Source organism: Capricornis sumatraensis, chromosome 12 (assembly GCF_032405125.1).
Source record: "Capricornis sumatraensis isolate serow.1 chromosome 12, serow.2, whole genome shotgun sequence".
Classification (NCBI taxonomy): Eukaryota; Metazoa; Chordata; class Mammalia; order Artiodactyla; family Bovidae; genus Capricornis; species Capricornis sumatraensis.
In genome coordinates this window covers 84,468,131-84,480,814 of record NC_091080.1, presented here as the reverse complement: position 1 = coordinate 84,480,814, position 12,684 = coordinate 84,468,131, and the positions used below count along the sequence as shown (strand labels likewise).

The window sequence follows — 12,684 nt, the reverse complement described above, 5'->3', positions numbered from 1 at the left end:
TATAGAAATTCCTTTAGAGAAGGTCTGTTTGTGGTCAGCTGTTTTTGTTAGTCTGAAAAAGGTATTTCACCTTCATTTTTGAAAGATCTCTGAGTACACAGTTCTATGTAAGTAGTTAATTTCTCTCACCATCGATTTAAAGATATTATTTTTGAGTTTCCACTGCCAATCTCACTGCTTCTCCTCTGCAGAAAGCCCAGTCTTTCTCCCTCTGGCCGATTCTAAGGCAAGATCTTCTTTCTCTGGTCTTCTATGGCTAACTGACTGAGGTGTGGATTTCATTCTATTTATTCCACTTTGGAGACACTGCGTAATCTTTATCTATAGATTCTCATCTATAGATTCTCATCTAGATTCTCATCTTTCATCTGTGCTGGAAAATCCTAGCTGTTACTTTTTCATATATCTTTACTTTTTAATTAATAATCCTAATATCTGAAATATTTGGGACCTGGTACAAATTTGTTGTTTGTTGTAAATTTTTGTGAGTTTCTAGATCATATGTTATGGACCTCAAATGCGGAGAATCCAGCAAACCCAAATTTGGAAGACTTTCCTTCTATTTCAACTCGATTGTGCTCAAAACGGAAGGCTAGAATCATTCTGCCCGCTTCAACAATCCAAGCTTAATAAACAGGAGATCAAGGTTCACCACTGACTCAATTTAATTGCCCAATTGGTTAAAAACTTGATATAAGCATACTCCTAAAGGAGTATGAGAGTTAACCTCTCATGCTGGCACTGCTTCCTGCTCTGGCCTCACTCAATCTTGGGGGATAGGGTGGATCTGGGGGAGTCCTTGGATTCCTTTTTTTTTTTTAACCAGTCGGATGGACGTGAATCTGAGTGAACTCCGGGAGTTGGTGACGGACAGGGAGGCCTGGTGTGCTGCGATTCATGGGGTCACAAAGAGTTGGGCACGACTGAGCGACTGAACTGAACTGAACTGAAGGCCAGCAATGCATCATGTCTGGTACATCAAGGGCTAATTCATTCATTCCAACAAATATTTGCTGATCACCAACTATATACTTAGTACTGTTTAAAATACCAGAGATCCTACAGTGAGTATAACAGACAACTTCCTATGAGCAGATCTTCTCAAATAAGCAAAATACATAGTATATGAGATGGTGATAGGAATTATGGGTGTAGGGTGTGGGGTGTGGGTGGAGAGGATGTAATCTTAATGGGATGGTGAGGAAGGGCTCACTGGGAAGAGCACATCTCAGTTAAGACCAGGAGAATGTGAGGGACTCTCTGAGGGAGGACACTTGGGGAAGGCAGAAAAGTAACTGTAAGGAAGAGCCTGGAACGGGAACATGACCGATGCGTCTGAGGAACAGCAAGGCACCCAGCACAGCTGGAGCAGAGCGCCAGGGGCTACCACAGAGCCTCGCGGGCCACTGTGAGGGCTGACTCTGGCCTCTGAGTGCAGTGGATGGAAATCACTGGAGGAATGTGATCCAGAGTGAAATGACCTGACACTCTGGAACAGACTCACTCTGACAGCTACCCTGAGAGACTGGCAGGAGGCAGACAATGGGAGCAAGACTGGAAATGGGGTTTTCTGTCCTGTACCCCAAAGCACCTCTACACAAATTAAGAAAAAAATTCCATTAACTTAGCAATTATTTGGAATTACCAATTATGAACAGAGTATTGTGAAATTATTTTAATAAAATACTTAATAAGGCATATAATCAATAATATCATGGGAAAGAAACTGCAGCATGTAAGTGCTAAAAAGCTTATAAACATTAACATGTTCTTTTTTCTAATTAGAACAGGACAGAAAGATGGGTGGGGAGGCTAAGAAGCTAGGGAAGAGAAAACAATGAAAATCTGAGTCTTAAGTATTCATTACAAATCATTGCTGGGAAATGAAAAAGTATGAAATGCAAAACGTTACACAACTTAAAATGAGAATAAATGAAGTTGAGACATTAAATTACTTTGAATACACCAAAAGGTTGAAATGATATAAATTCAGTTAAAATTAATTAAAAAAATCAAACTTATACACAAAATTTAAATACTTTGCTGATTCTCAAACTGAACATCTGCTAGAAACAGAGCTGACAGCACGTAAGTGAAAGGAGGGCAGAGCTGGAGTCTTGCACCCGCACTGTTTCTCACCCTCTACTGCTGCAGACGAGACTGTGAACAGTTCAGCTCTGAGAGCTGTAGGCACCAAGTCTCTACCAACAAAACCAATTCTTGAGGATCATTTCCTTATCTGAAAATGTCAATTCAGGATAACTTCTGAGAAGAAATGTTTTAAAAGCAGATTCTGACTAAAGATATTATTTAAAAATTTTCCAAAGGAAAAAATAAAGACTATCCACGGCAGACCAAGGAATAGGTCAGATGTTTCACTCACTGTAGAATCCATCTGATTATATCTGGCAATATCTTTATGCAGTGTCCGTAGCATAATCATAGCCACCATTCCAGACAAGAAGAGGACAATGACCAGGGAATTCATGATGCTGCAGAAATAAGCACGTCAGGATTAACCTAGAGCTTAATCACTGGATCAGCAGAACTCTTTCTAAAAACAATTTATTGAGTAACACTGAAACAGCATTAATCAATTGAAAAATTAACCTAAAATCAAACAAATTCAATGAACTGTGCTCTGGCTTCATGGTCTATTGAGAACTAGAGTTTTTTGTCCATGGTCAACGTTAATAACTACTGTACCCAAATTAACACACCATAAGCTGTAAGGATCAATAATGGACTAGTCTCTACCCTCAAGAAGTCTACTGAAAAACAAGTTATTCAGTAAATTAATGAGTGTCAAAAAGATTAGTCAGTGAAGTAGAAAAAGGAGCAAAATGGCACCTTGAACAGTTCTCTAGATAAAAGTTTCGGGTCATGTTCTGAAGAAAGAGTAACAGTAACAATAACTCTAATCCTAATTATTATTATTTATAAAAAAAACAGTCCTAACAGCTGTAGCAGCTTGTATACTGAGCCCTCTTCCATGCCAGGTAAGGTGCTCAAATGCTGTTTCATTACCTCCCTTCAATCCTCAGAACAGTACAGTGAGATAGGTTAATTCTAGATGAAGAAATAGACTCTGAGCACCTGGGTGATCCAGCCTGACTCATAACCAGTGACCAAAATCCAGGACTGAACCCAAGTCTACCTAATTCAAAAGTCCAGCCTTCTGAGTAACTGGCGAGAGTTAGAGTGGATGAGATGCTCACAGCGACAGAGAACAGAATAAAGACACAGCATGAAGGAGATTAACGGTGAAGTCTTACCTAAACCACTGAATGTGGGTATGAGGCATGGACTCCAGAATGTAGTCCCATCGAGATGCCCATCTGATATTCTTCTCTTCCTAGACAGATTATCAAAAACAAACTCCTCTTTAAATAAGAATTTGCCAACAAAGTATACCAGAAATCCAAAGATTTCCATTCAGAGCTTAACCTTCCAATCAACAATTTCTCATTAACATAACTTGAGTCAGTCCTAAGATTCACTGAGCGAGATTTACTCGAGACTCAGAAAAATCAAGATGAAATTAAGCAGTGAATAAAAAACAATAAAGCAGAGATATTACTTTGCCAACAAAGGTCCATCTAGTCAAGGTTATGGTTTTTCCAGTGGTCATGTATGGATGTGAGAGGTGGACTGTGAAGAAAGCTGAGCGCCGAAGAACTGACGCTTTTCAACTGTGGTGTTGGAGAAGACCCTTGAGAGTCCTTTGGACTGCAAGAAGATCCAACCAGTCCATCCTAAAGGAGTCCAGTCCTGGGTGTTCATTGGTAGGACTGATGCTGAAGCTGAAACTCCAATACTTTGGCCACCTCATGCGAAGAGCTGACTCATTGGAAAAGACCCTGATGCTGGGAGGGACTGGGGACAGGAGGAGAAGGGGACGACAGAGGATGAGATGGCTGGATGGCATCACCGACTTGATGCACATGAGTTTGGGTAAACTCCGGGAGTTGGTGATAGACAGGGAGGTCTGGCGTGCTGCGATTCATGGGGTCACAAAGAGTCAGACACGACTGAGTGACTGAACTGAACAGTATCTAGTTACTTGTATTTTTTAAAGTCTTATTTTAAATCTTAATTAGCAAAGGCTTATTTTAAATGTTATGATTTAGAAGCTGTATTTAATTTTTTCAGAAAATTGAGTGGAATAGCTTACTCATGATTCTCTTTGATGCTATCTATCTGTATCTGCGACATTTAACCAGACCAAAGCTATAACCTAGGCACCCTGAGCCTCTAGCGGGTGTCATCCACACTGAGCTCTTAATATCCAGAGGGAAAGGTGTATTATTTACTGCACCAGGCTTGCAAAATTATATATTATATGGGGACAGTAAATGTCACAACTATATTGGATTGCCAAAATACTTTATTAAAAATAGAGGTGGAAGATTGCCCAAGATTCTCATGCAATAAACTTTACTTTCCTCCTAATAAAACCCTCCAGTGAATGTATAATAAATCATCTATCACCAGGAAATTCTTCATTTACAATCACACTCAAATCCTGGTTTCAAAAATGGTGTCGTTTTCAAAGGCTTGCTGTAGTGCTCGGCCATACCTATGCTTGTTGCCTATCTTTGATATCTTCATACCATCCTTTATGCCTCTTTTCTACCTTTTGCCTTGTTTGTATCTCTTATGGCTTAACATTTTTAATGAGGCTCAGTTCTCTAATTTCCTATACTTTTTATTTAAATGAAGACTTAGTTTTGAGCATGATTATGTTGCTTGGTGCACTGACAAACTATTCCAAAAATCAGCTCATTAAAAGCTTATCTACTTGACAAGCCTGATCATTAATATTTTTAATTAGTTTAAGTAATATGAATTTAAAATCAATTTCTAAGTTATACTAAAGATAAAATCACACTCACCTCAAAGCTAATAGAGTAAGTATAGGCAACTTTGATCTCCCCAGAAGCCTTGTTACTTATATCCATGGGGGGTCCAGAGCAGTCTGGTTTATCTATATGGGTATGCTTGAAGCTGTGAGAAGAAACATTTCGGCAAGATGCTGATGAAGTAGTTTTTTTAAATGGAGTAAAGGTTAGAGATCTTGTACATATTTCACAACGCTGCTGACAGTCAAAAGTGATTCAGATCACAACTGTACAAATCTTTACTTCATATGAAGGGCTTCATATACATATGCATTATCAAACTATTACTCAAATAAGAACCAAACTTTTGAAAACAATACTTGAAGAGTGCTAAAGAATCTTCAGAATTTACACTCCCTCAGTGTAAATTAACTGCCATCTTATTATGGTATGCATTTCTTTACCATTAGTGGCATGAGAAAATAGCTATATCAGTTGGTGTTGGGGGCAGGGAGAACAATGGGGAAAAAAAAGAATACTCAATTTAAAAAGCACCTCCCAAATAAATGATAGGTACGTTCACACTAAAAAAGCTGATAATTTGAAGAGATGCCATTGCAATGACTTGTCACATACTGGCATCTAATACTCATGAAGACTTTCGATATGACACACTAAGCAGCTCGTCTGGGCCTCTGCTTTTCCACTGTAAAAGGGAACACGGTCCTGACCACTCATGCTCTCCATTCCAGGCTGACATGGAAAAGCTGTCAAAAAATGACTGAAAAACAAAACACACAGGCACCTTGGTTTGCCTACCACCTACCATGACAGGAAAATAAATATTCATATGGTTTCTCGGGACAACCCACTACTCAATAAATCATGTAAGGGGAATTTGAGTAAAAACAACTAAAATGCCAAATTATATGTCAGAACACTGACTCACTACTCAATAAATCACACTAAAGGGAATTTGAGTAAAAACAACTAAAATACCAAATTATATGTCAGGACACTGACTAAAGAAAAGTTAACTGGGCCCAAAATATTTATTCTTTGGGTCTAAATCTCGCTTACAGTTAATTATTTTTTTTTATCTCTTTCACAGTTACCTTTTTGGCTCAAGTTTAGCAGCCACTAATCTTGCTCCCATGGATCCAGTCTCAACGACATGATAGTATATTTTGATGTCAACATGGTTGAAGATGTAAAACGTATCTCTTTCATGGAATTCTGACTGTGGAACAGAGCTGAAAGTTAGTGTTAGAACACTGGCTATAAAAGAATCAAAACATTAAACTTTAAAATGAGCCCCACCATTCAGGAAAATTCGAACCCAGACAGAATTTTCATCTTCTCCATAAAAATGAGTAAGTTTTAAGCTTAAACTCCCCACCCTTTTTTTTTTTTTAAATGGTAGTTTAACTAAAGTACAGTGGTATGCTAGCTTTTGGTACACAGCAGTGATTCAGTCATATATATATCTCCTTTCCCATTACAGTTTACTACAAAAATATTGAATACAGTTCCCTGTGCTGGACAGGAAGACCTTGTTGCTTACCTAGCAGTTTGCATCAAATTCAAAATTTCTAATTTATCCTCCTCCCCACTTCCCCTTTGGTAACCATAAGTTTGTTTTGTTTTCTATGTCTGTGAATCTGTTTGTGCTCTGTAAATAAGTTCATTTGTATCATTGTTTAAGATTCCACATATAAGTGATATTATATATTTTGTCTTTCCTGTCTTACTCTATTTACAATGATAATCTCTAGGTCCATCCATGATGCTGCAAATGACACTATTTCATTCCTTTTCATGGCTGTATTATATCCCACTGTGTGTGTCTGTATGTCTGAATATCATTAAGAGGTTGATATTCAGGTTATATTCATTAAGAGATTAAACCAGGTTAACCTCATTATATAAAATTTGATATATATTCCCCAATAATTTTGACTACCTTCTCAATTAATGCCTTCACTTATTTTTTTTTTTAATCATAAAAGAATGGCCTCAAAGATTGATACCTTTTTAAAAAAGTGTTTAATACCCAAACTTTTGCAATACAATATTCTATAGACTTAACTTTCCAATACAAATTTCATGGACTTACAATGAGGTCTTTCTGGTAGTCCACTAAGAACATTTTTTTAATAGAGTCAGAACATACAAAGTCCAAGCCCATAGCATAGTATTTAGCATGTAAGAGACAATGTCTGTAAATGCTGAACCGCATCTGAATTATTTAGTTCCAGAGTTATAAACTGCAACTCAAGTATGGGAGTTCCCTGGCAGTCCAGTGGTTAGGACCTGGCACTTTCACTGTGGTGATCCAGGCTCAATCCTTGGTTGGGAACTAAGAAGCCACAAGCCTTGTGTTGCAGCCCACCCCCCCACCCCCCAAAAAAAAAGACTCAACATTTGTCCTTCAGAACATGCAAATAGTACTCATTTGATGAATATAACAATTTGTGTCCAGATAAGCACTGAAGCCTTCTACCAAAAAGCTTATTTTAAAAGCAGCAGAGTTAGTTTACCAGAAACTTACGTTAATAACACAGGCATCTTTTGCATGCCCTTTATCTGTAATGTAACAGCCAATAGGAAATCCAGGATTACAGAATCTCTGACCATCTTCAACATCGTAACACCACGTTACAGGCATATTATCCACAATCCTGTGCATGGAAATGAAAGTCAAGTTACAAACCACCATGTAACATGACTAGGAATTACTCACCAAATCTGTCATCACTCTGTAAAATTTAAATGTCTAGAAATGCCTTAAGGTGTATGGTATTTCATAAGTGATAGTATTATGCCAATATATGACACATATATAGTGGCTTTTTTGAAAGGGAGCTTTATAAGTTAATTTACTGCAATCACTAACTTAACAATGTCATTATCTAGATACCTAAGTATAATTTATCTTCAGTAGAACACTCAAAAGCTCTAAACAGGTATGAAACAGTATGTTTAGTTTCTTGGGAATAGCTTATGGAACAGTACAGAAAAAAATCTTTTATTAGTCAGGTAGTTCAATAAAAAAGGAGAAGAATATAATTGCAAGATATGGGGAAATATTCAACTTGAGGGCCAGGTGAAAAAGTGAAAATTACAGTATCTATTAAAACTGTGTAAATCCAACTTATGTCTAAATGAAAGGCTGCTATAAAGCTAAAGAAATAAAATTTTCAAATTCTATAGTGAAAAGAAAATTTTTTAAGAATAAAATTCTGTAGTACTGTATAACCACATTAAAGTCTGAGCATGGGGCTCCCAATGCCCAGAACACACCACAGGATACAAATAAAAATAATTACTAAAAATATGCTAGTTCTATTACAGTCATAAGACAACACTCCAGGGCATGTTTTATTTGTTAATTAACGCATGCCTTAGGAAGTAAAATTATGATTCTATATTCACTCAGGGTATACATTCATGACTTAATAAAACACATCTCGTCACATTTAAATGCTATTTAATAGTACCCAATGTACTAAATTTAAGAATCACCTACACTATTAAGTTGCTTATTATTATAACCAGCAGGCTAGCAGTTCCCATGCAAAGACTATAAAATATTAGAAGCATGAAAACTATGTTATATAATATAAATAATTCATATTTTCAGGAGGCCTCAAGAATCAGTTAATTGCTTCAATTTTTTAGACAATGAAGTTCAATCAATGAATATATACTAGCAATATATTAATTGTAATATCTTTATGCTATCATATCAGAGAAAGTACTGTATAAAATTATAGTGCTAGTTAGAAAATGTGAAACTAAGGTGAATATTCTAAATTTACCATTTATATAATGCCTTGATATAGTCTTTTACTGGTTGGAAACAAAAAAAAACCAACCCCCAAATCCTTGGATATAAATGTGTAAGTTTCAAATAATATAATTTTCAATTACTGCCTTGCTAAGTCAGAAAGTTGTAGCTACTGAAATTTGTAATACCAAAAATATTAAAAATACTATTTTCAACTAGTGAAAAAGAATATGTAAGACAACTCAGAAAATGAAAGCTCGAATAACTGGCCCCAATTTTTCATCATTAAGGGATGCCTTCTATTATTCTCTACCTTTACAGGCTCCATCTGAAACACTTCTATCAGTCAAGCTTCATTTATTAATAACTGCTTTTCCCAATAAATTAATGTCTAGAGTTTCCTTTTTTTTTAAACTTCTAGAGCTTCTGATCAAAATGAAATAACCCATGTTGCCACAATACACCAAAAAAATTACAGCAGAAAGCAAGGAAACCTGGCATTTATGTTACTTTTGGGGCTTCCCTGGTGACTCAGATGGTAAAGAATCTGCCTGCAATGCAGGAGACCCAGGTTCAATCCCTGGGTCAGGAAGATTCCCTGGAGAAAGCAATGGCTACCCACTCTAATACTCCTCTTTGCCAGCCAACTGAGATCCAGGATTGGTACTCACTAGACTAAAGTATCTTCAAAGACCCCTTTCTGTCCAATAAGCCAGACTCTGGCAATTCTATGATATTTTTAAAAAATGTAAGTACTTTGATAACTAGTTAAATAAATTATGCTTTTATAAATAAAATATCACAAAGACGCAAGTCTTCGGCAAAACTTAGGGAAAAAGCATAATCACAAGCCATGAAGAGAACAGGGATTCAAGAGTCTATTGCTGGTATCGAAATATTTATTGTTCAGTCTCAAGAATCAAGAAGTACCTTAGGTTACTGACAGAGCAAGCCAAGAAACCCTCAAATTATGTTCTAAAATTCCAAGTAAGAATTAAAAGTATTCATCAATTTAGATATGAATATTAACTACTGTTAATTAACTGCTCTCTATAACGAGAATAATGAGTTGGTGCACTAACAAATAATCAGGCATTTTAATCGTTCAAAAGGTAGTATGGTTGGAATATCATAGAGGAAGAACTACAGGTCAGTCACATGATGGAATGCTACACAACTACAAAAAGAACGCGGTAGACAGAGATCTACAGATGTGCTTTACAGGGAAAAACGCCTGTATTTTCTTAAAATGACCAATTTGCAAAACTGTCTACAATACTGTGTACAATATTTCAGCTGTTATTTTAAAAGGCACACCCTTGTTTATATACCTACATATGCACAGAAATCTGGAGACACACATGAGGAATAAACAGTGCTGCTCCTAGGGAGCAGGATAAAAGAAGCTGAGAGCAGCAGAGAACACTTTATCACCCATCTTTCATATTTCTAAAGGCTCATGATGTTTTATCTCTGTCAACTCTGTTACCTGTGCTTAAAATCAAATTACACAGTAAAAAAACTCTGAAGTTAAGGACAGAAATATACTCAACTAACGGTTCACATGAATTCATCAATATGAATCAATATTTTCCAAATGTATAATGTTAAGGACTAAACCCCATTGCCTAGATTTACCAGACTGTATATCTGTGATATGGCTTTGATTTTTTTGTTAATGGATTCAGACTTGAAATCATAAACTTTTCTGACTTAACAACAAAAATCACTGTTCACCAGTACTTTTCCAGTTTATTTTTTTTAACAAGAATAGTTTAAATTTGCAACTATTTTACATTATTTATTCTTATTATTAAGTATACTGGTATCAAAACAGTACCTATGTTAATTGCATCATAAATAAGTTGAAAATATTTCTAAGTACTTTATTATCAGGAAGCTACAAAGGAAGAACTGCTTCTGTTATCTTTAGGAGCAAGACTCTAACAGTATTTTAAGAACCGAGGGTAAAAGAGACAGCTAAAAAATCACCCATACGCCATTAAGAGTCATTCTTTCATTCATTCAATGATCAACTGTCAGAGAAAATGGAGATGATAGGGGCAAATCTGAGCCTTAAATATGATTCTGTAGGCTGGAAAGAACAATTTATCCAGAAAGCAAAAACACCAAGGGAAACTTTTCAATTACTTGTAAGTAAGAAAGGTATCCCAAGTTACATTAACTCAGCAATTATGCAGTGGTCTAACAGTAGCTTAGAGGAAAAATGCTCTTGGCTTACCAGAAACCAAAGAAATGAGGAGATGGAGGGGCCTTTCAAGCTGCCGTTTGTACTGAGGGTCAGATGAGAAAGAAGCTGACATAGTGTAATGGGCAAGTTTCCCTCCTTGTAACGGAGCCCTGCTATGGGAAACTCATTTCTATGTGGTTCAGGTGTATTCTACCCAGGTCTGGCTAATCAGAGTAAATCCCCTAATCACAGACTAGTTGGTGAATAGCATGGGACCCTGCGTTGCCCCTCTCCAGGACTTCTTTGCTCTATGTGTATGGAAGAGAGGATGGGGAGGAACCCAGGAGGCAAGAGGGAATGAGAGGTCCCAACCACCCTATTGAGTCACGGGATCAGGTCATGTCCAAACTGAAAATGAGCGAGGGCAAAGGGCTCAATCTGAGACAGTGACAGGACCGACATTCAAGACAGTATCCTGTTCACCACCTCTAGTACCGTATACTTTACGGAAAAGGCAAACATATGTAAACCGTGTAGACCACAGAATATAGGCATTTGCTGAAAAATTATCCAGAAGAACAACAACTGGTTATCCTTGAAAAGCTGCATTTTTGAAACTCTTTTTTTAATACCGTTTGAATATTGTATGGTAGGTAAATAGTACGTGGGAAGGAAAAAAGTTTTAAATGCTTTTTTATTATGATGCAGACTGCTAAAACATCTTGTTAATGTTACATCATGCTTATAAAATAAAAAACATTACACAAAATACAAGGATTTTTATTTGAAATAGATGCTATTTCTCAAAAATCAAATGAAAGTTAAATTTTTTCCCCCTATGGTCTTTTTCATGGTCCACAAGTATAAAATAACGTATTTTTCTACCAGTTTGATTCAGTTCCTTTCCCCAAGCATAAATACGCTCCTTTAAACTACACATGAATAAAAGAAGTGCTCTAGGTACCAGGTCTATGTGCCAAAACAAGTAGCAGACAGCATAATAATCTGAGCACAGTTCAATGACAACACTTTAAGCTGTCAACCTCAGTAATCCTCTGGCAATAAATGTGCTACATTTTAGTGAATGAAGTAATTTACACATTCAATGAAACAGAATCTTCTTCTGTGAAAGGAAAAAGCCCCAAATCCCAAATTTCCATGTCTTACCAGTGATGCTGATAATTGAGTAACATGCTCTTTTTCAAGAATTCTAACTTTTGTTTGTCTTCAGCTTTCTCTGTATGGTAGGTTTTTGTACAAACAAGCTTACACGTCTCCTCCTTCTTAAATGTAAACTGTATTAAAAATAAAGTGGAAAGCAAATTAAAATACCTAGGTCCTTCACACCTATAACAGAGAGTAAAAGCAAAACATTCTCATTAAATTAAGAGCATTAATATTGATAATAAACATAAAAGTTCCTCATACCTCAATCACATTTAAATTTCAATCTGTTTCTCTAAAAACCTGTCATCAATATTTCTTTTGATAATAAGTTTTTATCTTTGATAATTCCAACTTACTGATTTTTTTAATGTAAATGAGTCCTCAGGAAAAAACCCACATGGAGAACAAAACAACACCTGTCTCTCCATAGTAATGTCTCCTGCGGCTTTCAAGTAATAGACAAGCTTTTATGTCTGTATATTCATTCAGTGGATATTTGTTAAGTGCCTCCTATGCACCAAGTGATGGGAGGTTCAGCAGTGAATAACAGATTGTGATGACACAAGAAAAAGCCAAATCTGGCTATCGAGAACCAGTATAAATGTGATTCTTTTTACTCACAACTGAAAAGACTGTCAATTTTCAAGATGTCATGAATAATGAAGTTCAAACAAAAATTGACAATTTTTTAAAAC

General features: G+C 36.3%; 1 protein-coding gene across 1 annotated transcript in view; it reads right to left on the bottom strand.

Moving 5' to 3' along the window:
- Positions 1-12,684, bottom strand: part of TM9SF2 (transmembrane 9 superfamily member 2) — a 50,025-nt gene that overhangs the window by 16,157 nt on the left and 21,184 nt on the right. The window contains exons 4-9 of the mRNA XM_068984276.1: positions 11,990-12,117; positions 7,393-7,522; positions 5,957-6,081; positions 4,896-5,007; positions 3,276-3,355; positions 2,384-2,492 (exon numbers count right to left, since the gene is read on the bottom strand). Of these exons, the coding sequence (XP_068840377.1) occupies positions 2,384-2,492; positions 3,276-3,355; positions 4,896-5,007; positions 5,957-6,081; positions 7,393-7,522; positions 11,990-12,117 (684 nt within the window). The remainder of the gene's footprint in view (positions 1-2,383; positions 2,493-3,275; positions 3,356-4,895; positions 5,008-5,956; positions 6,082-7,392; positions 7,523-11,989; positions 12,118-12,684) is intronic.